Source organism: Mustela lutreola, chromosome 1 (genome assembly GCF_030435805.1).
Source record: "Mustela lutreola isolate mMusLut2 chromosome 1, mMusLut2.pri, whole genome shotgun sequence".
Classification (NCBI taxonomy): Eukaryota; Metazoa; Chordata; class Mammalia; order Carnivora; family Mustelidae; genus Mustela; species Mustela lutreola.
Genome location: NC_081290.1, coordinates 274,600,442 through 274,627,505, shown reverse-complemented (window position 1 = coordinate 274,627,505; position 27,064 = coordinate 274,600,442). Strand labels below are relative to the sequence as shown.

General features: G+C 36.5%; 2 protein-coding genes and 1 pseudogene across 2 annotated transcripts; 1 reads left to right on the top strand and 2 right to left on the bottom strand.

Moving 5' to 3' along the window:
* Positions 1-5,251: 5,251 nt before the first annotated feature.
* Positions 5,252-6,166, bottom strand: LOC131822558 (olfactory receptor 4C11-like). Its single transcript, XM_059158847.1, has one exon. The coding sequence runs from the start codon at positions 6,164-6,166 to the stop codon at positions 5,252-5,254; it is 915 nt and encodes a 304-aa protein (XP_059014830.1).
* An 11,606-nt stretch (positions 6,167-17,772) lies between these two features.
* Positions 17,773-19,755, top strand: LOC131808273 (olfactory receptor 4C11-like; annotated as a pseudogene).
* A 3,648-nt stretch (positions 19,756-23,403) lies between these two features.
* LOC131822557 (olfactory receptor 4P4-like) lies at positions 23,404-24,597 on the bottom strand. Its single transcript, XM_059158846.1, has one exon. The coding sequence runs from the start codon at positions 24,595-24,597 to the stop codon at positions 23,671-23,673; it is 927 nt and encodes a 308-aa protein (XP_059014829.1). The 3' UTR covers positions 23,404-23,670.
* Positions 24,598-27,064: the final 2,467 nt, after the last annotated feature.

Here is a 27,064-nt window from a genome sequence, read left to right as displayed (position 1 = left end):
TATTAATCAATACATTTAATGATGATGAGCACCAATTAAAAAAAATCTTATCAGGAGGAAACAGCTCTGTGCAGATTAGTGGGTTCAATGTTCTAGACAGGGACTCTCTAAAGCAGAATTACTGTGATATTTTCAAGGAACTGTGAAAGACCTATAACACAATGGTCCAGGAAGAGAGTGGCAAGAAGCAAGATCAGATACACACACAGGGTCAGATTATGTAGTGCCAAGACCTTGAATATTCCCTGAAATTACAAAAACCAAGAATGTTATTATTGTTTCTTAAAAATGACCAAGACTCAAAAAGTCTCAAAATGTTGAAATGTTTGCTGACACTAACTTTTGTGTATTGAGGAGTTGGGGGAATAGGAGCGAAAATCTTTTGCAGCTAGTTTCCATTTGTCCTTTAATTTTTGATTGTAAAAGGAACTTTACAACAGCATTTTAAAATATACCACAGTAAAATACTCCTCTTAGCTTTATATTTTAAAATTGTTTCCATTTATCAATACAGAAGAAAAAATCCATAACAGTGTGATGAGTTGAATCTTTTGAAAACCCTTAGGCTGATCTTTATTTTATTATATCACATAACATAAATACTGGGAAGGAACTTAGAATGAGGTCCAAGTCTGTGTATCTGTGTAATATGTAAGGTTTTAGAACTCGATAAAAGTCCATCAAAGGAATAGTGTGATGCTAGCTTTAGTTTCATGTTTCTCATTCTATTATTGAGAGCTTTTTGTGACCGTGCCATCCTAGAATGTAGGGTCAATTGCCAGTTTGTTCACATCTTTTCATAGAGGATTAAATTAGTTATCAGGTAATAGCTTGCCTCCATTTATTATTAAATACATTTTAGCAGATAAGGCCTGGAAATTTTTCACATATTCCGCTTACCATAGTTTGCCGATTTTGTTACCAGGATTTTCTGATAAACGAATTACATTGTTAAATTAAGAAGGACTATTTCTGAGATGTCAAAATGGGATTTCATAAAATGTCATCTGAATTATAATTAAATCACAGTAAAATAAAAGTAAAATGAATTTCTTTAACTTGGTCAAAGGGTATGTTCCAGAAACCTAAAGGAAATATCACACTTAATTCTGAGAGAGATTCATTAAATTCAGGAATAAGATAAGGCCATCTTTAGAGCTGCTATTGTTATATATTTTACTAAAAGTTTTAAAGCCAAGTTCTCAAACTCATGTACTTAGAGTTGAGGAAGATTTAAAAAAAAAATTGAATAGAATCAAACTATGCAAAGACATTTAAGAAGAATTTAAGACATTTGTTCCTAGAAGAAAGGGAGCAAATACTGCCCCTTTTAAGAGTCTGCCAAGACTAAACTCTGGTGTGCTGTTGCCTTATGAGGAGTATATATCCAAATCTGTCCCAAACTCAGATTTTTAGGAGTAATCAGGCATTCAGGGGCACCTGGGTGGCTCAGTCATTAAGGTCTGCCTTCAACTCAGATCATGATCCCAGGGTCCTGGGATTGAGCCCAGCATCAGGGTCCCTGCTCAGTGTGGGAAGCTAGCTTGTCCCTCTCCCACTTTCCCTGCTTGTGTTCCCTTTCTCGCTGTGTATCTCTCTGTCAAGTAAATAAATAAAATCTTTTTTTAAAAAAGAAATCAGGTATTCATATATTATATAAATTTTAATGACTTAAATACACTGATGATTGATTATGCTTATAAAACCTTACGTTAGCGATTTTTAGATTAAACAAATTTATAATTTTCAGATTAAATTTGGTCCATCAGCCTGTCACTTTGGAAATTCTGTGTCAACAAATGAAATAAGAGTAGAAGGAAATAAAGCAAGCAGAACCATACATGAAACAACACAATTCATTACCAGTTGATGTGTTCATCTAGTTCACAAAACCAAGACAATCAACTAACAGATTATAGTGTTTATTAAAAGTCAACATAATCATCTTCCAAATCTAAGGATAATACAGAGTTATAAAATAAAATACATCTCCTTTACAATAACAATAAGACTAAGATACGTAACAAAAACATGAACGGTCTTCACAAAAAACACTAAACATCTTTTTTTTTTTTTTTTTAAGATTTTATTTATTTATTTACAGAAGGAGATCACAAGTAGGCAGAGAGGCAGGCGGGGGGGCGGGGAACAGGCTCCCTGCCAAGCAGAGAGCCCAATATGGGGCTCGATTCCACGACCCTGGGATCATGACGTGACCTGAAGGCAGAGGCTTAACCCACTGAGCCACCCAGGCGCCCAACACTAAACATCTTTGCAAAAGACATACAACAGCTGAATCAAGTAAGTTATACAGTTCACAACAAGAAGAACTCCCATTTTAAAGCTGTTGATTTTTCCCAAGTAATTGACCCACTGAGTGAATTCCTAATCAAAATCGCTGGAGGTGATTTTTTCAAAGGATTTTATTTATTTATTTGACAGAAAGAGAGAGCGATCACGAGCAGGCAGGCAGAGGAGGCGGGGGGGGGGGGGCGGGAAGAAGGCTACTTGCTAATCAGAGAGCCAGATGTGGGACTCAATCCCAGGACCCTGAGATCATGACCTGAGCCCAGGGTAGAGGCTTAACCCACTGAGCCACGCAGACACCCCTCTGGAGATGATTTTTATGGAAACTGAGGAAATTATTCTAAACTCCACATGATAAAATATATAGTTGATAATAGTCAAAGGACTTGGGGGGGGGGAGAGGGAGAAGAACCAATAGCAAATATATCATAAAGCTATAGCAATTTTTTTAAATAGTGTATGCCCATAGAATAAAAAAGAATATGTTAATAGAACACAGTATCATGCAAAGAAATTCAACCATATATATTTGGTAATTTAATATATAATGAGTTTGAAAGAATTAATCACATATGAATAAATTATATTAAGATAAATGACATCATTAGGGAAGAAAAAGTTAAAACTTATTTCACAAAGTCAATAAAAAATATTTTATGTGTATGGGAGACATTAAAAACAAAGAGGTAAAGGATGCAGTTTTATATTTTAAATACATTTTAATCTAGTTAGAGTAGGTTGGGGACATGGGAGATGGGATGCAAGGAAAAATGATGTTTAAGCTGAATTACATACTTCCTTGTGATGTTATCCTATTTTTTAAGCAAGGAAATGCAATTACTTCCATTTTTCCATAAGTAATAATTATTTAAAAAATATAGAAACAAACCTGATTCATTTAAGGAAAATGTAGTGTTTAAATTTCTGGTCATAATGCAGTCACTGGAGTTCTCTATTGCTATAAGTAACTAAATGCTGCACAAAATATATGAAACATTGTTTTCAGTATTGAATGACTGGCAGCATAGTATTGGGAGCCCTTAGAGAAAGGAAGCAGGTTAGGTAAGCACTAGCACAGCAACAGCTGCACAAGAAGACTCCACCTGACTGTAGAAATGAGGGAAACTGGATGTGGCTCCCCTCACCCTGAAACCACAAAAGGGTTGTTGTTATTGTTGTTGTTGTTGTTGTTTTCCCCTGATTGGTATCAGGGGAAAAAAAAAAAAAAAAGGATTGATTTTTAGAGTTATTTTCTTTCTCTTCTTCCAATGCTTGGAGTGATTCCTTTTCCCCTTTCCTCATGACTACTTCCTAATGTCAATTTCTGCCCAATTTACTTTGAAATATTCCCCAGATGCTAACAAGGTTTAATTATACAAACTTTTGTCCATAAAAAATGTATCCTTTATGTAGTGTAAATAAGTTTTTCTCAAATGTTCTCACTTATTCTTCGATAAATGTCCTCCTGGGGACTTAAATATGTATTTCACCACCACTTCTTACCTAAGGATTCTGGGAATCTTTGTTGAGACATGATAACATTGTGTCTTCCATTGGCAGAAATTTTTCACGTACTAATGAAGCTCATTGTATTCTTTTCTCATTAGCCTCTATCACCTAAACTAAAACTTCACGGTGCCAGTTTGATGGGAACTATAAATCTAGGTACTGAAAGAGCATCATATGACAGTGCTTTATTATGAGGTTACGATGTGGTCCTGTTAGTGGTAGGTAGGTATTATACATATCAAGTGGGTTATCTTAAAAAATGAAATACATATTTTAAAACATTCTCATATGAAAACAAAAGACCAAAATTGGAAAACACTAAAGCAGATTTTCCAATCCTGGGTTTTCCCAATGAATCTGAATTTTAATTTTGCAAAAACTATTAGGAACAACAAAAACAACAAAGTGTTTCCTGATACCCATGCAAACATAGCAGCCAAGGACACCTAGCTACACTAAGTCAATAACCTATACATACTCTGAAACTTCTTTACTTTTTCTGCAAATGTTGATATACCCAGAAATGATTCTCAAAATGTAAGAAAGGCAAAGCTTCTTTCTCCAACCTGGACAAAGGTCTCACTTCACTTTTACCTTTTCTTGGTCTTCGCCGTGCATGGTTCTCTAGTCTCCTTTGTATCCTTTATCCTCCCTTCTGCATATTCCTGCTGCCAAACACCCTCACTGCCTCTCCCTTCTCCATTGTGAAGAGCTAGGGGAAGGACTCCACCAAAAGGCAGCTGATGGCTGATACCACCCATCACTGCCAAGTATGAGACTCTCTTTCTCTCACGATTCACAGAATGTTTAAAGGTTCTCCAGTGACAGTCCAGGTTTTCACTGAGATTTCTAGCTATGATTGGAGTTTGAGGGTTTATCCATGAAGATTCTGTAGTGAAGCAGGTTCATGTACAAATTCCAGAGCAGAATTTTCTCAGAACACCTTCTCCAAGTCCCATGTTCTCAAGATGGCAATCTCCAATCTCTAAGTTCCAGACACATATGATTTAGCTTTTATGACCACATTCATAAAGACTAGAATAAAGTCTAGAAAAGGAATTGGTGTACACACACACACATACATGGTCATTCTGTCATGAGTTAGTAGATTCCCTTCTAAAGACAAATTTGTATAGTAAGATAAATTATCATGTGAACATGATCAGATATTAATAGCATTCAACTAAGGGCCATTATATGTTGTTCAAGATGGTTATGGATATAGGCAATCCTATTCTAATGCAATCCTCTCAGAATAAGGAATATATATTTCTAAATATTTATTTATATTAAAACAAATATACAAAATATTAGTGTAATTAAAATGTATTAATCTCCCCCCAAAGAGAGTATTTTATATTTCCTGTCCACAAAGCAAAACCAAACTGTTAAGGAAATATACAATAGAATCCCTGAATACCATGTATCAACAGAATCACACTTGGCTACACCATAACTTTTTCATGGCATTTTTCACTCCTGCATTCCTCAGTGTATAGATCAGAGGGTTGAGCAAAGGTGTCCCAATTGTGTAAAACACAGCCACCATTTTATCTATTGTAAATGTGGTTGCTGGGCGTGTGTACATGAATATACATGGACCAAAAAATAGGACAACCACAATAAAATGGGTGGTGCAGGTGGAAAGAGCTTTTCGCCTTCCTTCTGCACTGTGGTTTCTCAGAGAGTACAAGATGACAACATAGGAGATAAGTAGAATTATGAAACCTACCATGCATACGGCTCCACTGTTGGAAACAACTAGCAAGTTTATCACATAAGTGTCCATGCAAGCTAGTTTCAATAAGGGCTGCAAATCACAGAAATAGTGGTCAATCACATTTGGGCCACAGAAAGGCAATCTCAAAGCCAGGAGAAGTTGTGCTGAGGCGTGGATACAGGATGCCACCCAGCTTAGAATCACCAGCACACGGCAGACATGGTGGCTCATGATGGTTGTGTATCGCAAGGGCTTACAAATGGCTACATAGCGATCAAAAGCCATGAGGATGAGCACAAAGACTCCCATGCACCCAAAGAAGTGGGATGCAAAGACCTGAGTCATGCATTCACTGTAGGAAATGGTCTTCTTCTGAGAAAGGGCATCCACAATCAATCTGGGGGCTGTGGTTGTAGAGAAGCAGGCATCAGCAAAGGACAGATAGAATAGGAAGAAGTACATAGGACTACCAAGGGTTCTGCTTGTTTTGATGGTCACTATAATAAGAAAGTTCCCCAACAGTGTGGCAAGGTAAAACATCAAGAAGACCCCAAATATTGCTTTCTGCTTTCCTGCATCCTGTGTCAACCCAAACAGAATGAATTCAGTCACACTGCTATTCAATGCCATGCTAGTGACTCCAGGTAAAATGTTTAATCTGCAAAGAGAAGAAAAGAAGTGGTTTCAGGGGAAGGCCAGTGGACTGATCTCTGAATTCCTTCTTTTCGTTCCATGTTATGTTATCTCCAGCTGCTTTTCATCCTCTATTAAATTTTGTGAATCTGCAGAAGTTCAAGTCTCTCCCAGATCCATCTGTTGATTCAGAAATTAACTGCATTTCATTAAAGCCTTTGCATTTGAGGAATAAACATTAAATGTCTTTTAAAAATTTTGATTCCTACCAAGGTTAAGCATAGCAGAATTTGTAGTTTCCTTGGGCAAGGGACTTAACTGCCTTGGAATTTAGCCTTCATATGAAACATGGACCCTGAGTTTCCCTAAGAATTGAAAAAAAAAAAAAAAAGATTTTTATGCTCACATACACACACATATACTACATTTTATCTATGTGCTTTGAAGTCTAAAAATACACTATCTTATTATAATTAAGCACTCATATTATTGGAGAATTCCTCCTGAAGATAATATTCCTAGTTTAGTTCATTAATTTTTGGATCCCTCATCCCTTCATCACTGACCCTATCAGTATCTTGGTTTAAATATGCTTTACAAGAATCTATTTTGATAGTCTTTTTCTTATATTTGTTGTGCTCAATGTCAGTTTCACTGATGGTCATTATATCACAAATGTCTGGGGAATGTTGAGGTTGAAATAACTCAGGAAATCTACTGTTTGCTATCTTTACTACAGTCTTAAATTAAACTCATTAGAATATTGAGTTTATGTGCATATGAATTCAATGTGGTTTAAAATTCCTTAAAATCCCTATAATCTAAATGTGTTTTTTTTCTTATATACATTCCTTTTTACCCTGACTTCTCAGATAATTCCTTCTAAAAATGTCATTTAAAAATATTCCATAATTTTGAATATAGTATGAGTTGTCTCTTTCAACTTCTTGTTCATAGCATGTATAGTTTGTCATTGAAATCACTATGTATAATTTTGTGCTATGATATAGACTTTAAATTATTATAACACTTTTTCCTGTATAACTATACTTTCCATAGTTTCTTTATTTAATTATGCAACATTGTATAATTTTTTCTAATGCCATTTATTTGATCCTTTATCTCCTGAGAGATTGATGTTGCTTCCAATTTATACTCTCACAAATAACAATTTAGAGTAATTCCCAAGTATTCTACTGCTGCCTCATATGTTAGAGAGTATCACTACTACTGATATTTATTAAAAACTCTGTCAATATTTTGTGTCCATTAAGTAACTATATATATTTTTTTATTTTTCAATTTTAATTTTTTTTTATTTTTATAAACATATATTTTTATCCCCAAGGGTACAGGTCTGTGAATCACCAGGTTTACACACTTCAAAGCACTCACCAAAGCACATACCCTCCCCAATGTCCATAATCCCACCCCCTTCTCCCAAACCCCCTCCCCCCAGCAACCCTCAGTTTGTTTTGTGAGATTCAGAGTCACTTATGGTTTGTCTCCCTCCCAATCCCATCTTGTTTCATTGATTCTTCTCCTACCCACTTAAGCCCCCATGTTGCATCACCACTTCCTCATATCAGGGAGATCATATGATAGTTGTCTTTCTCTGCTTGACTTATTTCGCTAAGCATGATATGCTCTAGTTCCATCCATGTTGTCGCAAATGGCAAGATTTCATTTCTTTTGATGGCTGCATAGTATTCCGTTGTGCATATATACCACATCTTCTTGATCCATTCATCTGTTGATGGACATCTAGGTTCTTTCCATAGTTTGGCTATTGTGGACATTGCTGCTATAAACGTGCATATATACCACATTTTCTTGATCCATTCATCTGTTGATGGACATCTAGGTTCTTTCCATAGTTTGGCTATTGTGGACATTGCTGCTATAACATTCGGGTGCATGTGCCCCTTTGGATCACTATGTTTGTATCTTTTTTTTTTTTTTTTTTTTTAAAGATTTTTATTTATTTATTTGACAGAGATCACAAGTAGGCAGAGAGGCAGGCAGAGAGAGAGAGAGGAGGAAGCAGGCTCCCTGCCGAGCAGAGAGCCCGATGCGGGACTTGATCCCAGGACCCTGAGATCATGACCTGAGCTGAAGGCAGCAGCTTAACCCACTGAGCCACCCAGGTGCCCCACTATGTTTGTATCTTTAGGGTAAATACCCAATAGTGCAATTGCTGGGTAAATGCAATTCCTATCAAAGTACCATCCATCTTTTTCAAAGAAATGGAACAAATAATTCTAAAATTTATATGGAACCAGAAAAGACTTCGAATAGCCAAAGGGATATTGAAAAAGAAAGCCAACGTTGGTGGCCTCACAATTCCGGACTTCAAGCTCTATTACAAAGCTGTCATCATCAAGACAGCATGGTACTGGCACAAAAACAGACCCATAGATCAATGGAACAGAATAGAGAGCCCAGAAATAGACTCTCAACTCTATGGTCAACTAATCTTCGACAAAGCAGGAGAGAATGTCCAATGGAAAAAAGACAGCCTCTTCAATAAATGGTGCTGGGAAAATTGGACAGCCACATGCAGAAAAATGAAATTGGACCATTTCCTTACACCACACACAAAAATAGACTCAAAATGGATGAAGGACCTCAATGTGCGAAAGGAATCCATCAAAATCCTTGAGGAGAACACAGGCAGCAACCTCTTCGACCTCAGCCGCATCAACATCTTCCTAGGAACAATGCCAAAGGCAAGGGAAGCAAGGGAAAAAATGAACTATTGGGATTTCATCAAGATCAAAAGCTTTTGCACAGCAAAGGAAACAGTTAGCAAAATCAAAAGACAACTGACAGAATGGGAGAAGATATTTGCAAATGACATATCAGATAAAGGACTAGTGTCCAGAATCTATAAAGAACTTAGCAAACTCAACACCCAGAGAACAAATAATTCAATCAAGAAATGGGCAGAGGACATGAACAGACATTTCTGCAAAGAAGACATCCAGATGGCCAACAGACACATGAAAAAGTGCTCCATATCACTCGGCATCAGGGAAATACAAATCAAAACCACAATGAGATATCACCTCACACCAGTCAGAATGGCTAAAATCAACAAGTCTGGAAATGACGGATGCTGGCGAGGATGCGGAGAAAGGGGAACCCTCCTACACTGTTGGTGGGAATGCAAGCTGGTGCAGCCACTCTGGAAAACAGCATGGAGGTTCCTCAAAATGTTGAAAGTAACTATATTTTATTATGGAGTAATTCATGATTATCATTAATTCTTCAAAGTACAAGGAAGAATTAGAGAAGAAAATTAAAACCTGTCTCCAAATTATTGAATCCCTTATCCTATTCTACAGAAATAACTACTTTTGTCTTTTTATGTGTGCTTTTAGAAACATTCTATCAGTAAATTTGTATATGTGTATCCATACAACTGTTTTTGATATACAAATATGGCCATAATTATAAGATTGAAGATTAATCGGCAGGAAAGCTGATGCACATAGGGAAAAACAGAAAAAGGTTATTTTGTGATACTATCTTTTCTGTCTTGGTTAATAGGAAAAAATTATATCATATTATGTTCATAGACTTTTTTGTACAAGCCACATTTTACATTTTTATTACCTTTTAATGAAAATATTGCTCTTCTGAGAATTTTTTATGTTTTGTCAGTTTATATTTTACAATCTTGATATTTTATCTGGGATCAGATCACTATTAATCTAGCAAAATAATTACTTTTCTCAGGCAGGAACACAGTTGCTAGAGTCAAATGTCTTGATTCCAAATCCAAGTTCCACTATTTACTCGCTTGGGAAAGCCCCTTTAAATACAGTCACGTACTTCTGCAGATAAAATGAGAAAAAGATCTCGCTTGTAATAATAATTAAGAACTGCATAAGTGCCAGCTTCTGCTTCTTTTACTATTAGGATTTTACTTTTGCTCTTTTTCTGTGACCTATTTCTTTTCATATATTCCAAGCTGCCAATTTCATCATTCTAATTAAGTCTATCTTCAAAACATTTCAAGATTATACCATCTATTCACTTCACTCATAATTCAATAATTGTATTTTATTTTAAACATTGAATTACAAGTCTCTGGAGTTACTGTAAGGAATGGACAAAATGCTCCCCTGTTTGTAATAATTTAACATGAGTTTTAAGATAAATGTAGATGAAATTATTCATTATGTAAGGCACTTCATGATTGGTATAAGAAGAATACGAACCATCTGGAGAGAGAAGAGTACAAAATCTTAAAGGATATACTGGCAGTAAAAAATGCAGAATTAGGTTAAAGAAATGAACTGTAACATTAACTGAAGAAAGACAGGTTCTAAGCCAGATTCTCTGAGATGCAGATATTGTAGAGCAGAGCAGAGAGGGAGGTGAGCACCTCTGTTTGCACCTAGTGCATAAAGACTGAAGCCACACAGCTTAGATTCATACCCCACACAGCTGCCAACTATGATACAATGTTTAACAAGTCCCTTGGTATCTCTGTGCTTCATTTTCTTCACCTATAAACATTGAGAGTGAAATAACCCACTCTATAGGGTTTCTATGGAGGCTAAAGAATTCAGCCTGCACAAAGCACGGGAGACCCAGGTCTGTACTCCCTGCAATCGGAATGATTACTTTCATGATTATTGTTAGTATTAACTTTCCACTAAGATTATTAATATCAACTTTCAAAGTTGTTAATCTACTTTGTTCATTTATCCATAATAGAGATGCACAACTGTTTTACATGCAAATTTCCTTTGCTGACTAGCTGAAATCATATCGGCATTCTGGATCATGCTGATTTGCTCATGGTGCTATGAAGCTGGGACTGAGAATGCCAGGTATCTTGAATAAATACTAAAAAACAGGAAAAAGATACATAACAACTTGACTATGTGGCTCCCATGATGAGACAAAAGTAGAAATAAGCCCTTGGTTGTTAAGAGTTTGTGATGCAAAGAAATGAAAATCAGAGGGATGAGAGAGCATTTGAGATGAAAGAAATCAAATCAAAGTATTAATGGAGATGATAGGGCAAATAGAAGAGATTAATATGAAACCTCTAGTTGAGAGAGATTCTAAAGTTACACTTTTCCTCCTAGCCAAAGGCCATGAAAGCCAGATTATGAAGTTTGAATATATTCTTGTGGTCAAATATAAAATTTAGACACATATAAAAAATGAGAGCTGATTGTATTAAGATTTATTCAGCACCTCTTACTCAGTTGTTCAAGAAAATTTAGTCATCTCTTTTTTCTAACTTGAGTCCTGTCAGACTTGGAGCTTATCTGTAATGAAATGCCCACCTCCTTCAAGATGTCTGAGTTGCACTGAAGACACCTATCTTTTTATCCCCTACACTCAGGGGAAAGCATTTAAGTGCATTTGCTGTATCCTCAATGAAAGGAATCTGTGGTGGCTTCAGACCGGTCACATCCCCTCATACTGAAGGACCAGCAGTGCTCTCTCTCAGATAATTCTCTGAGGGGAGGAATAGCAAAATTATATACCTCTCCTCAGCTTTAAGAGGATTATTTTGTTGTTGCTTTTGTCTTTGTTGTTGTTGTTGTTAAGACTTCATTTTTTTTTTTTTTAAGATTTAATACATTTATTTGACAGAGATCACAAGTAGGCAGAGAGGCAGACAGAGACAGTGGAGGAAGCAGGCTCTCTGCCTATCAGAGATCTGGATTCCGGGCTCTATCCAAGGACCCTGGGATCATGATCCGAGCCAAAGGCAGGGCTTTAACCCACTAAACCACCCAGGCACCCCAAGACTTTATTTTTTCAGAGCATCTCAGATTCATAGCAAAACCCAAAGAAAGGTACAGATTCCCCTTTTAGTTTCTGCCCCCACGCAAATGTCATCCCATTGTCATTAACATGTTCCACCAGAATGGCACACTTGTCAGAACTGATGAGTCAACCATGACACATCACCGTCACTCAGAGGCCAGAGTTTACCCCAGGGTTCACTCTTCGTGTGGCACATTCTATGGATTTGGATAAATATCAAGAACATGCATCCAGGGGCGCCTGGGTGGCTTAGTGGGTTAAAGCCTCTGCCTTCGGCTCAGGTCATGATCCCAGGGTCCTGGGATCGAGCCCTGCATCGGGCTCTCTGCTCTGCGGGGAGACTGTTTCCTCCTCTCTCTATGCCTGCCTCTCTGCCTACTTGTAATCTCTGTCAAATACATAAATAAAATATTTAGAAAAAAAAAAAAAGAACATGTATCCATCATTATAATATTATACAAAGTATTTCCACTGCCCTAGAAGCAGGATCATATAGACTCCCAAAACACAGAAGACAATAATTATTTTCACAATGTCTAAGACTCATTAAATACTGAATAATATGTATCATACCTTTTTGTGAAAGAAAAATAAGATGTTGAGTGAAACATCTGTACAAGTTTTCACTGTAAACATTATTAGTTCATACATACGACAAAATCAGGCTGATATTTCATAAATATCAGTATTACAAGTGGGCAGCCCTAGAATTCTTTAAGTGGACCTTCTGTGTTTTTAAACCAAAAGAAAGGACACAATTTCTAATGTTCTTTCTTCTCTTCTCTCTCCATCTTCTCCTTCTTTTTACCACCTTGCTTTAAATGAAAAGGAAAATTGAGCATTCTGAAAGTATGTTGAATGATAAATATGATAATGTGGTTACTATGATTTTTAAATGCAATGGCTGAAAATACTCACCATGACACTCACAGCCCTCCAACACTGTGCCACAATCTTCCTTACCATCTTTCCTCCCAGTGCCTCTGGGCATGAATGTTCCAGCCATGCATGGCACTTCCTGTCCCTCATAAATATGCCCACACCATCTCATTCACCAAGTTTTCAGTATTTCTTAGTGGCTAAATGACATTTCTCTGATACAACCTCCGCTCTCCATCACTACCTGCACAGAGTATCCAGTTCAGATGCCACCTCCTCAGCAAAGCTTTCCACGTTTTCCCAAACCACTTTCTTGTGAAGGACCTTCCACTGGTAAAATGTATGTGTGTGTATGTGTTTAGTGAGCCATGAAACCCTTAATTTAGCCTTCTTTCTTTTTGCTTTCATACCTTTGTTCATTTGACTTTATATCTCATAAGGCAAATTCACACTGTTCTATTTTGTGCAACTGAGTGTAAGCTGGCAGACAGTTTAGCAAGAGCAGTGGAAAAGAAGGTGAAGGCAGAGGCTTTAATCCACTGAGCCACCCAAGTGCCCCATCTCAAACAAATTTTTTAAAAAATATATTAAAAAACAAAAAGTTAACTTTGCAGGACAGAAAGTTGTGAATTGTTAGAAAAGTTTATGTGGTCATGTGGTCAGTTATACTGGTCTGTCTTCACAAAGCATAGTTAAACCTTGGATTCACTGTATGGAGAATAATTTCATATACATACTTCATTATGCTTTGAGTCCTTCCTTTCAATTCCTGATAAAGCCAGTCATTGAACACTAATCCAAATACTCCTAGGTCGAGACAATGGTGTGTAAACAGTTTATCTGCTTTTGAACTACAACACAGATTGTTGAGTCATTGAACTGGTACATTTCCAAGACTGATTCTTCCCTAATTAAATTCATTGGGACCTTCATCATAATTGTGAAGGTAGACCTGCATCTCCAGAGATGCTACGAGGATAATAGTCATGTACAACAGAACTTAATCTTTTCCTCTTGGCGAGAAATCACAAAAGAGCTTGAGATTGAATCACCAAAAGAGAAATGTCCAGTGTGGACAGAAATGAAATATGTAAAAACTCTATTCTTTCAAGCATGACTTTCAAAATAGGCATAGCTGTTCTGATTACACTTAAGCTATGTCTTTGTACACAGACACCTAAACTGACTTCCAGGGCATCACAAAAGTAAATTGTGTATGACCCATTTAAAAGTTGTCTCAAATGTGGATAAAGCAAGATTCTCTCCTAAGGGAAGAGTCTTGAATTTGTCACATAGGGCACACAGACAATTTGATAGAGCCTGTGTTAGTATGGGAGTGGGGAGGGAGAAAACACTGTGGGAGGTTTCCACTTTTCTCAGAGTGCTCAGAGAATGTTCACCAAAATACACACTACACTTGGCCAAAAAACAAACCGCAATGCATTTTAAAGGGCTTAAACCATACAGGATATATATAATCAAATTCAACAGAAATATAACACTGTTTCCTAATTATTTACAAATTAAACAACATAAATTTAAATTACCATGAATTAAAGAAGAAATATCAGTGAATAGTTTTTATTTATTTTTATTTTTTAAGATTTTATTTATTTATTTGCCAGAGAGAGAGAGAGATCAGAGGGAGCATCAGGTAGAGGTAGAAGCAGAATCTCCACTGAACAAGGAGCCCAGTGAGGGACTAGATCCCAGGACCCTGAGATCATGACCTGAACCAAAGGCAGATGCTTAACTGACTGAGGCACCCTGACATCTCAGTGAATAGTTTTTAAAATAAAGTTTCCACAGAAATATAATTAAAAGGGTGTGTGTGTGTGTGTGTGTGTGTGTGTGTGTGTGTGTGTCTACTGGGTGTGGTTAAAGGAGTGCTTAGAAAGAAATGGATAGCTGTAAATAGAAGTATTAGGAACCAAGAGACATTACATGAAATGAATTCAAGCCTGCATCTTAAGAACCTGAGCAACGAAAACCAAAATAAACCCAAAGAACATTGGGTAGAATGGAAATACTAAATGAAAGATAAAAACCATGAAGTGAGAAATTAATTGAATAAAAACTGGAATGTAACATAGAATAGAGAAAATATATAAATCCAGGATTGTTCTTTCAAAGATTCATAAAACTGATACATTCCTAGCAAAATGGATTAAAAAACACTAAGAGAAAGAACAAAGCATAAGAATCAAGAATGAAAAGAGCTATATCCCTCCATTCTACGATCTGAAAAGGATAACAAAAAAGCATCATAAATGAATTTATGCCACCTAAGAAAGTGGAGCTCTGTTATGAAAGTTACAACTTTCTAAAGAGACACAGAAAAATAATTAAAAACTGAAATAATCTGGGGTGCCTGGCTGGCTCATCAGTGGAGCATGTGACTCTTGATCTTGAACTCTTGAGTTCAAGCCTCATGTTGGGTATAGAGATTACTTAAAAATATATATATATATATATATTTTAAACTGAATAATCTAGCATTGTTAAATTAATTAATTAATTAATTCTTTAAAATCCCCCCTCCTAAAACAAAAAATTTCACTCCCATACAAATTTATCAATTATCCTATATAAAAATTAATCAAACCATAGTACCAATCTTAAATAAATATGTTCAAGAATAAGGAGAAATTAAAATACTCCCTGACTCATCTTATTCATCCAACATAACCCTTACACTTGGAAACAAGAACATCACAAGAACAATAATCAGACCAATCGTCTAAAATTTCCCTATTCAAAGACAAAATAGTTTCATACCTAGAAAATCTCAAAGGATCTATAAAAAGAGTTACTAGAATTAATTAGTGAGTTTAGTAAGGTCATAAGATACATGCATGATCCAAAAAAAATTAATCATGTATCTATAAACAAACAAAAAAACAACTTGAAATTGATATTTTAAAATGTGCCATTTAAACTAATAATAAAAATCATGACCTCCTTAGGCATAAAATGCATAAATATATGCTGTAGTATACTTAAACTACAAAATATTAATGAAAAATGTCAAAGGAAAAGTAAGTATTTGGAGAGATATAACACAGTCAGGAATTGGAAGGCTCATTACGGCTAAAATCTCAGATCTCCTCAAAATGATATATTGATTCAATGCAACTCTCAACAAAATCCCACTAATCTTTTATGTGTTATAAAAATAAGTTCATCCAAAAATTTATCTATAAAGGTAAAAATAACAGGATTCCCATGTGGCTGGTTGGCTAAGCATCTGCTTTCAGCTCAGGTCATGATCCCAAGGTCCTAGAATCAAGTCCAGTTTCAGGCCCCTTGCTCAGTGAGGAAACTGCTTCTCCCTTTGCCTGATTCAGTTCCAAGGAAGATAAAATTGACATAGTGGTTAATTATGGCTACCTCTTAAGTCAAGGGAGTAATTAAAAAAGATAGCTCCAAAGAGACAAAAAGGTGGAAATACCATTCCATGCTTATGTATCAGAAAAATAAACATTGTTAAAATGTCTATACTGCCTACAGCAATCTATATTTTCAATGCCATTCCAATCAAAATTCCACTGGCATTTTTCAAAGAGTTAGAGCAAACAATCCTAACATTTGTATGGAATCAGAAGAGACCCCGAATTGCTAAGGAAATGTTAATAAAGAGAAACAGAACTGGGGGCATCACGTTGCCTGATTTCAAGCTTTACTACAAAGCTGTGATCACCAAGACTTCATTTTACTGACAATAAACAGACACATAGACCAGTGGAACAGAGTAGAGAGCCCAGATATGGACCCTCAACTCTATGGTCAAATAATCTTCGACAAAGTAGGGAAAAATATACAGTTGAAAAAAGATAGTCTCTTCAATAAATGGTGCTGGGAAAATTGGACAGCTATATGTAGAAGAATGAAACTCGACCATTCTCTTACACCATATACAAAGATAAACTCTAAATGAATAAAAGACCTCAACATGAGACAGGAATTCATCAGAATCCTAGAGGAGAACATAGCCAGTAACATCTTCAATATCAGCCACAGCAACTTCTTTCAAGATATGTCTCCAAAGGCAAAGGAAACAAAAACAAAAATGAATTTTTGGGACTTCATGAAGATCAAAATCTTCTGCACAGCAAAGGAACAGTCAACAAAAGAAAGAGGCAACCATGTCATGGGAGAAGATATTCGCAAATGACAATACAGACAAAGGGCTGATATCCAGGATCTATAAAGAACTCCTCAAATTCAAAACGTAAAAACAAACAAACAAACAAACAAACAAAAACAGACAATCATGTCAAAAATGGGCAGAAGACATAAACAGACACTTCTCCAATGAAGACATACAAATAGTTAACAGACACATGAAAAAATGTTCATTATCATTAGCCATCAGGGAGGTTCAAATCAAAACCACATTGAGATACAACCTTATACCAGTTAGAATGGCCAAAATTAACAAGAGAGGAAACAATGTGTGTTGGAGAGGGTGTGGAGAAAGGGGAAACATCTTACACTGTTGGTAGCAATGCAAGATGGTACAGCCACTTTGGAAAACAGTGTGGAGGTTCCTTAAGAAATTAAAAATAGACTACCCTATGACCCTGCAATTGCACTACTGAGTATTTACCCCAAAGATACAGATGTAGTGAAAGAAGGGCCATCTGTACCTCAAAGTTCATAACAGCAATGGCCACAGTTGCCAAATTGTGGAAAGAACCAAGATGCCCTTCAATGGATGAATGGATAAGGAAGATGTATGTGGTCCATATATGCTATGGAGTATTATGCCTCCATCAGAAAGGATGAATACCCAACTTTTGTAGCAACATGGACAGGACTGGAAGAGATTATGCTGAATGAAATAAGTCAAGAATAGAGAGTCAATTATCACATGGTTTTGCTTATTTGTAGAGCATAAGAAATAACATGGAGGACATGGGGAGATGGAAAGAATGGAGTCGGGGAAAACTGGAGAAGGGGATGAACCGTGAGAGACTGTGGACTCTGAAAAACAATCTAGTTTTAAAGGGGTGGGGTACGGGAGGTTGGGTGAGCCTGGTGGTGGGTATTATGGAAGGCACGTATGGCATGGAGCACTGGGTGTGGTGCATAAACAATGAATTCTGAAACACTGAAAAGAAATTAAAAAGATAAATAAAAGTTTAAAAAATAAAATACAAATTTTTCAAAAAATCCCTGTGTTGAAAATAACATGAAATTTTGAAAGAATATTTTGATTTATGTCAAATGTTCTCTATTTATCATTTATTTTAGTCTCAGTCTTTCCTTATATCTTATGAAAACATGTTGAAAGGCCCATTAAAATGCTGAACAATGCAAATAATTTAACTTTGGACAACATGGTATAATTTCAAAAGTACAAAGCTTTATTATAGAAGCCGAATTTAAACTACAAGCAACTAGAAATTATAGAGAGTTAAAGTAACAGGAAATAAACTTAGTCAAGCTAACAGATTAAAAAAAAAAAAAATAATTTCACGATGGACTGAACCAATTGACTGAATGTTCACTGCATAAATATGGTTTGTTTCTCCTTTGTCCACTCTCTCTCTTTCTCCCTCTCAGGCTTCAGTAAGGGAAAGGATATCAAATGTTTCTACATCCTTCCTTGAGTGTTCATAATATTTACTAGAAGACACTTTATAACTGAACTACCAGGTTCAAGTAGTGTGAAAGGGCATTTTGGAAATCATACATGAGTTTTCTTCATTTGGCAACATCCTGTCCTAAAAGGATTTTGCTATAAACTAAAGAAAGACATTCAGCTCAGAAAGATACCCTCTCATACCAAATCACCTAAATTAATGTTTATTATGCCTGAAGAAACACATACTCTTTCATTATTGATGTATTTCATTGTTTCCATAAGCAATCAGCTGAATAGATGGTGAATAGATATTATGATTTCCACTTTATTCAGAAGAAAACAACATGGGAGGTCAGTGGTTACACACTGGTAAGTGGCCCTTCCATGATCAAGCATATGGATTTGACCTCCAAATGGAGTATTCATTTCCTAATATCTCTTTCTTTGCAGATTATTTCCTACCTGCTACCTACTTTCTCCACTTTGCCTGAAATTAGGCAACAAAATAACAGTGTAACTGAGTTCATACTGTTCGGATTGACCCAAGATCCTATGAAACAGAAGATGGTACTTGTAATCTTCTTCATTTTATACGTGGGAACCATGGTAGGGAATTTGCTGATTATTGTGACCATCAAGTTCAGCTGGACCCTTGGGAGCCCCTTGAATTTTTCCTATTTTATTTGTCCCTTGCTGATTCCTGTTTCGCAATGTCCACATTCCCCAGACTAATTGTGGATTCACACTCTGCAAAAAGAACCATATCTTACAATGAGTGCAGGACTCAAGTCTTTGCCCTACATTTCCTTAGCTGCATGGAGATCTTTATCCTCATCCTCATGGCTGTCGACCACCATGTGGCAATCTGTAACCACTTCCATTACTCAACCATCACAAGATGGCAGGACTGCACCATCCAGGTTGTTCTTGCATGGGTAGAGGCTCTTATCCATTCTATCATCCAGATTATCCTGGCTTTGTGACTGCCTTTCTGTGAATTCAATTTGTTTGATCATTACTGCTGTGATTTGCAGCCCTTGCTACAACTTGCTTGCATGGACACATATGTGATCAACCTGCTGTCGGTCATTTGCAGAAGCAGGTTTGTGAGTCTGATGATCTCATATATTGTCATCTTGCATTCACTGTGGAACCACGGTGCAAAGGGGAGGGAAAAAGCTCTTTCTACTTGCATTCTCACATCATTGTAGTACTCTTATTCTTTGGTCCATGTATATTCATATATACATTCCCCCCAACCACTTTCCCCATGGGCAAGATGGTGTCCATATTTCATACTATTGGGACCCCTTTCTAAACCACTCTACTACACACTAAAGAGTGCAGAAGTTAAAAAGGCCATGAGAAAGCTATGGTATATCAAAATATCCACAGAAAGCAAAAGATGAATTGAGGCATATGTCTGATTACTTAATCCCTATAGATTATTAAAATATTATGGTGAATATCTTCACTTGCCCAACACACCCTAAGATAGTGCCGCTGATTTCCTTACTTTTCTCTGTACTTATGCCCTCAAACTAGTAGTTTCCCTCAAAATTCTGGTCTGGTTCTTACTTTTCCTGAGAGCTCAATTCTGATATTACTGATTATGAATTACTCCTCACATCTCACTTTGCACTCTGGTTTGATAAGAAGAAAGAAATTTTATAATCACATCTGTTCAAATAGTGAGTATACATAAATAAAGTAGAGCTTGTTGTCTATGACTTAAAGTTCTCTCTATTGCACATTCTATATAATGTATCCTGCTTTCTGCTGAACACAAACAGCAAAGGAACTAACTTGATGTGTCAAGAAATTCCTTTCATTATATGATTAGTTTATCCTTAAAAAGTTCCATACTAGCAAACTAAAAGCTGAAAGGCTGTATATATAAAAATGTGTAGTTTCTTTATTATGTAATTTTTTGTATGGTTCCTTTGACTATTAAGATAACTAAGACATTATGTATGGGATTTTTTAAATGTAGTATTACAAAGACCTCATGATATTCAGCTCATTTGTTGGACTGAGATATAGGTGCTACAAGAGTTCTCTACAATGCTAAGAAGGAAGTAAAATAACGTTTGTTGTCAAGACTGAATGAGAATTTAAATACAACATAGATTTGACATATTTTCTGAGATTGAGGTACAGAAAGATTTGAAGGAAAATGTGTATTATTTTACTTACAGTTGAGTCATATCAATGGAATAAGAGATAGCATCTAAGGCATTGAGAAGTACTCAGGATACTTGTCTCTAGTTTTAGAGAGAAACTACATTTGAAGCAGGAAGCCACTTTGCTTTTTGTGCTTTCCTAGAAAAGGATTAGAGCCTATTCACTCTTTAGAATTGCCAATAGAGGGCGCCTGGGTTGCTCAGTGGGTTAAGCCTTTGTCTTTGGCTCAGGTCATGATTTCAGGGTCCTGGGATGGAGGCCCACATCACGCTCTCTGCTCTGCAGATAGCCTGCTTTCCCCCCTCTCTCTGCCTCCTCCTACTTGTGATCACTCTCTGTGTCAAATAAATAAAATCTTTAAAAAAAAATGAATTTCCAATAGAATTTTGGTGTTGATACTGAGTAGACCAGATTAGCAGTCATGCTTGAAAATGTGCATGGCATTAGTTATATAATGAACTTTATAAAATTCATTGATTTCGGAGAGTACAAAAACATTTCTTCAAAGGGATGCATGCCTCCCAGTGTTTATATCGGCATTACCTATAATGGCCAAATTATGGAAACACCCTAAGTGTCCACTGAATGATGAATGGATATTTTCTGGGAGATGAAAATGTATTCTTACTCAGTCTTCAAAAGGAATGAGATATTGTCATTGTTAATGACAAGGATGGAACTAGAGAGTATTATGCTAAGCAAAACAAGGCATTCAGAGAACGGAAACTAGTATATGATTCCACTCACGTGGAATTTAAGACACAAAACAAATGAATATAGGTACACCCAATGAGAGAGGGATGAACCGAGAAACAGACTCTTAACTGTAGAGATTAAACTAATGGTCACCAGAGGGGAGGTTAATAGGACGACAGATTAATAAGGTGATGGGAATATGAGTACATTTGTTTTGATAAGTGTTGTGTGTGTTATGTAAGTGTGTAATCACTAAATTGTATGCCTGGAACTTCCATTAAACAGTATGTTAGCTAATTAGAATTTAAATAGAAATAAAAAAAATAAATGATTTCAGTGTATTTGGTTTTACCATAACCTTAGTAACTGTGACAAGATTCCGTTTTATTTTTAATGCTGTTCCCAATTACTTACCTGGAAAACCTTTCAATAAAAATAATTTCCTTCTGTCAAATTTATCTTAAAATAAATTCATTTAAATATCATGTTTTCAGTGTTCTCACTACTTTTGGGAGGGGGCAATATTATGAAGCTTACTGGTTGATGTACTGTGCAGTCACTAAGCTACCCAGTTAAGACATCTTGTCTTGTGAGACAAGTTTGGCTTCAGAGGCCTTGAAGCTTTTGTTTTTGAGAAACAACCACTGCATTAAAACAACCAGTAGAGCTCAAACTACACTCTTGAAGAGTGAACAGGAATTAATAAATATTAGCCATTTGTAACTTTTTTCCCCAATACTCTTTCTTCTATGTCTTCTATGACTACAAAGAGACATTAGTTCTACTGATGTTCTGACATCCCTAAAAAGGCAAAAGATGAGGGATTTATTACTCTCAAAGATCAAGAACAAGACATATGGAATAGTATTCAGGTTTCTACCAATAACTTCATACATTTATTCCTGTTCACCAAGGTCCTCGGGGCCAATCCCAATCAGAGATTTGTGGAATCACTAGGCTGTACTCCTGAAAATAATGCAACATTATGTACTGACAATACTCTCCAACAAAAGCCCAAACCAGATTTCTGTTGCACAAAGGACACTCACTTCAAGTAAATGCAACACAGTTTCTTTGTGGGGACTGTGACAAAGAGGTTGGAGCACCAGAATATAGCAAGTCTGTGCCTTTCAAGTCTGTGCCACTACTATAAGAGCCTGCCTGAGTAGAACAGAAACAGTTTTGCATAGTGTAAATGGTGGGGAAAAAATGTCAAAATATACTGTTTCCATAAAGAGCAGTGAGGATTAACAAAATGCACTCCAAGTATTTAAATGGCCCTCTATTCAGCTAGGTGCCTGCTTACTTTTTTCTTTAAAGATTTTATTTATTTTTATTTAATTTTTGTTTATTTATTTGAGGGAAAAAAAAGAGAAAGAGCAAGAGCTGGGGAGTGAGGAGGGGAGAGAAAGAGGGACAAGCAGACTCCCACTGAACAGGGAGTAGGTCACAGGCTCAATCCCAGGACACTGAGATCATGATCTGAGCCAACATTAGATGCTCTAATGGCTGGTTAACCATTTAACCTACTGAGCAATCCAGACACACTAAGCTATGTGACTTCTTAAACTCAGGATCCTTTACAGAATGGGAGATTTTCCACTTCACACATTTACAAAAAAAAAAAAAAAAAAAAAATCAATTTATATACTCATGAGGTATTTTTAAATGAGGTTATAAATACACCATGGAATTATATTTAAATGACTGAAAAGTGATGTTCATTATCTAATTTGAACTTGTAATTTCTGGAATACACCATCAATAGGGTACTAAGAGTTAATGTTAATAACATTTATAAGGACAGTGTAAAAAGTGTGATTCCATTGTATTACATTATTTTTGAAGCATTGTTTATGCAAAAAGACTTAAAATATAAAAAAGAACCTAAATTTTTAAGCATGGCTTCCTTATTTTATTGTAATGGACACCACTGAAAAATAGAGTACTTAAGAACACTTTCTCTCTCTCCATAAGAGGTTTTTAATAATCTGTATCCTAAAGCAGGGCATAACTGTCAAACCCCACAATGTTTAGAGTGTGCCCTGATAAAAGTGCTATAACTTCCACTATGTCTAGGATCATGAAGGACAGAATGTTCCAGAACACCAAGTACCAGAATACATAAGTTCTACAATATCAAAGCTGAAAGGGACCTGGAACTCATGCGATTTGATCCCCTTATACGGGGTCAGAAAACTAAAGAAACAGGAAGAAGTAGTTGAGGGACCTTCTCCCTTCACATCTGACAACGTTTGATGACAGCAAACCACCTCTCTACTTGCTGCATTTGCTGACATTAGGATCCTGTGGCTAGAATGAGATGCAGCCAATGGTTTGAAATCCAGAGACTTCATTTCCCTTCAAACCGTGTGTCTCGGCACCACATTTTCCTTATGGCATTCTTCATGTCTGTGTTTCTCAGCGTGTAGATGAAAGGATTGAACATAGGAGCAAACATGGTGTAAAATAGGGCAAAAACTTTGTCGTTACTGACAGAATCAACTATGGGGACATATGTGAAGATGAGGGGCAGGAAGAACAAGAACACAACAGTGATGTGTGAGCTGCAGGTGGAGAGAGTGTTGTGGCAGCTCTGGGATGAGCATGTCCTCAGGGTGGACAGGATGTTGATGTAAGAAATTACCAAGGCAACAAAGGTCACAACGGATATCATTCCTGTGGTGGTAATGACCACAAGAACAAACAGACTAGTGTCCGTGCAAGCCAGCTTCAGCAAAGGGAAAATATCACATAAATAGTGATCTATCTCATTGGGGCCACAGAAGGGAAGTTCAATAATAATCAATACCTGTAGGATTGAATGGAGAAATGCCCCAAGAATCGAGGCCATCAAAAGGACATAGCATACTTGTCTGTTCATGATGACCATGTAGTGAAGGGGTCTGCAGATGGCTGCATAACGGTCATAGGCCATGGCCACCAAGATGAACATCTCAGTGGCACCAAAGAAGTGGGCATAAAACATCTGGGCCAGGCAGCTGTCGTAGGAGATGGTGTTCTGCTCAGCCAATAGGTCTGTGATCAGTCTGGGAGCCACTGTGGAAGTGAAGCAGACGTCCATGAATGACAGGTAGCTCAGGAAAAAGTACATGGGCTGTTCACGAAGGCGGCTGCCTCTGATGGTGAGAAGAATGAACAGGTTTCCTGACAGAATCACAATGTAGCAAAGTGAGAACACCACAAAGCAGGTGACCTTTGCGTCCTCATCACTAAAAAGTCCCAAGAGGATAAATTCTGTGATGTTTTCGTGTCCCATTGCTTCTGTGGGTTTGATCATGTAGAAGAGAAAGTTAATGTACTGAAAACAGTCAACTTCTAAAACTATTGATTTATTTTAAAAGTCGTTTATGTATCCAACAAATATATATTGATAATTTATTATGATACAAACACCATAGTGAGGCTAAGGGTACAGAAAGCAGTGTGCAAAGTACATACAATCTATACCCTCTATATATATAGTTTGTTGGAGTACAAATATACTAATAATATCACTATGAACAAGAGGATGAATAATTTAGAAGATGAAATGTTGGGGCTTTTTCTTACGTCAATCTTGAGGTGCAATTGCAGTAGTATATCTTAAGAGTGATTTTTGAATCTCTGATTCAAAACAACATTGAGGTTTTCTGTTCTTCAAGCGCAATCTTATCGTTCTCAATTGTTCCCCAGTGACTAAATTTGTGCTGAGTCCTGGAAGTTCAGTAACATCTTTAGACATCAGTGAGCTCATAATTTTTTTTAAAGATTTTATTTTTATTTGACAGACAGAGAGCACAAGCAGGGGGAGTAGGGGAGGGAGAAGCAGGCTAGCCACTGAGCAGGGAGCCCAATGTAGGGCTCCATACCAGGACCCTGGAATCATGCCCTGAGCCAGAGGCAGCTGCTTAACCAACTGAGCCACCCTGGTGTCCTGAGTTACTAGCTTTAAATGTGAGACTCCACCTGCCAATTTCAGAAAGTGCTTTTACCACCTTTTCATGAACATTGGGCAATGATCAGATCTTTGGGGAAAAGGATTGCTGTACTGTACAGGATTCTACCATATTTGTGGTTTCCTATAATTGAACTCATTTCCCCGTTCACTTTCCAGCCTAAAGCAGGAGTTTTCATCCTTTCATGCCCCACTTTCTGGAACTTCCCAGTAGGACAGCACGCTTGGAGGGGCAAATTGCCTCCAAAGATTCTTTTTCACTAGATCTGTTTTATCAGCTTGTATTTCTTTGAATTGAGCCACTTTCTCACCTTAACAGGCTCACTATAGGCACATGGGTCTCAATCCTGAAATATTTTAATTAAAAAGTATATACTGCTTTGGTGCAAAGTATTAAAATCTAGCTCTTACTTCATTTTGGCAAAAAAAAAAAAAAAAAAAAGTATCACAAAACCGTTAAAATCAGGGGGCACCTTAGGGGCTCAGTAGGTTAAAGCCTCTGCCCTATGCTCAGGTCATGATCCCAGTGTTCTGGGATCTAGCCCTGCATCAGGCTCTCTGCTCAGTGGGGAGCCTGTTTTCTAGTCTCTCTGCCTGCCTCTCTGCCTATTTGTGATCTCTGTCTGTCAAAGAAACAAATAAAATCTTAAAAAATAATAAAAATAAACTGTTAAACACAGTGCCCAAGTGGACAAAACATTAACTCTAATACTGATAATACTGAACACTGATAAAATGTGCCAGCCTGTTCTGAAAGGTTATAACAGCAACCGAACAATGTTTTTTACTTTTGATTTTATAATGTGAGTTCCTTTGAGATTATTTTAGAAAAATGCACATTTGGCATACAAACAGATTTTTAATAGTATCTTAGGGAGTTTGTGGACATTTTGGGTTGAATTCCATCCAGGAACCACAGATTAACAAACTATAGCCTAATTTCTCACAAAAATCTCTGAAAATATCATTGTCACATAAGCAAAACCAGCCATAATAATTCTGGGTTATGGTGTGATTTTTTTTTTAAGTAAACAATTCAAGATCATTTTATCTGTGAGTTATCTATTCTGTCCTTAAAAATAGAATTCCCTCATTGAACACAGAATTGTACTAAAATATACAAAAAGATTACAAGAAGTTAAAAGATTATACCATGTTTATAGTTAGGAAAGGTCACTATAAGAAAGATGTCAGTTCTTCCCAAATTAATCAATACATGCATAATTAAAACAAAAATGCTGACAAACTTTTTCATGAAAAGCTGATTCCAAAATTCAGAAAGAATTAAAACACAGAGTAGTTAAGCTAATGTTTTCAAAGGAAAAACAAAGAAAATAGATATACCTTCCAGATTTGAAGTACATTATCAAGCTATGGCAATTAAAACGTTGTATGTAGGGGTGCTTGGGTGGCTCAGTAAGTTGAGTGTCCAACTCTTGATTATGGCTCATGTCATGCTCTCAGGGTGCTGAGATCAAGCCCTGTGTTTGGCTTCACATTCAAAGAGTCTGACATTCTCTCTCCCTCTCCCTTTACCCCTCTTGCTCTTGCTCTTACTCTCTCTCTCTAAAAATAAATAAATATCAGAAACAAAGTTGTATGTAAAGATATTGCTGGGTTGAAAGATAGTCAATAATTAACACATATATATGGGAATTTATTTCATACTTACGTTGAAATTTTAGATTGAGATGAACTCTACATAACTCAAATTGATGTAAATTTTAGTAGCTGATGTTAAGAATTTGAATCTCTATCTGAATATAATATACCTCACAAGGCACAAAAC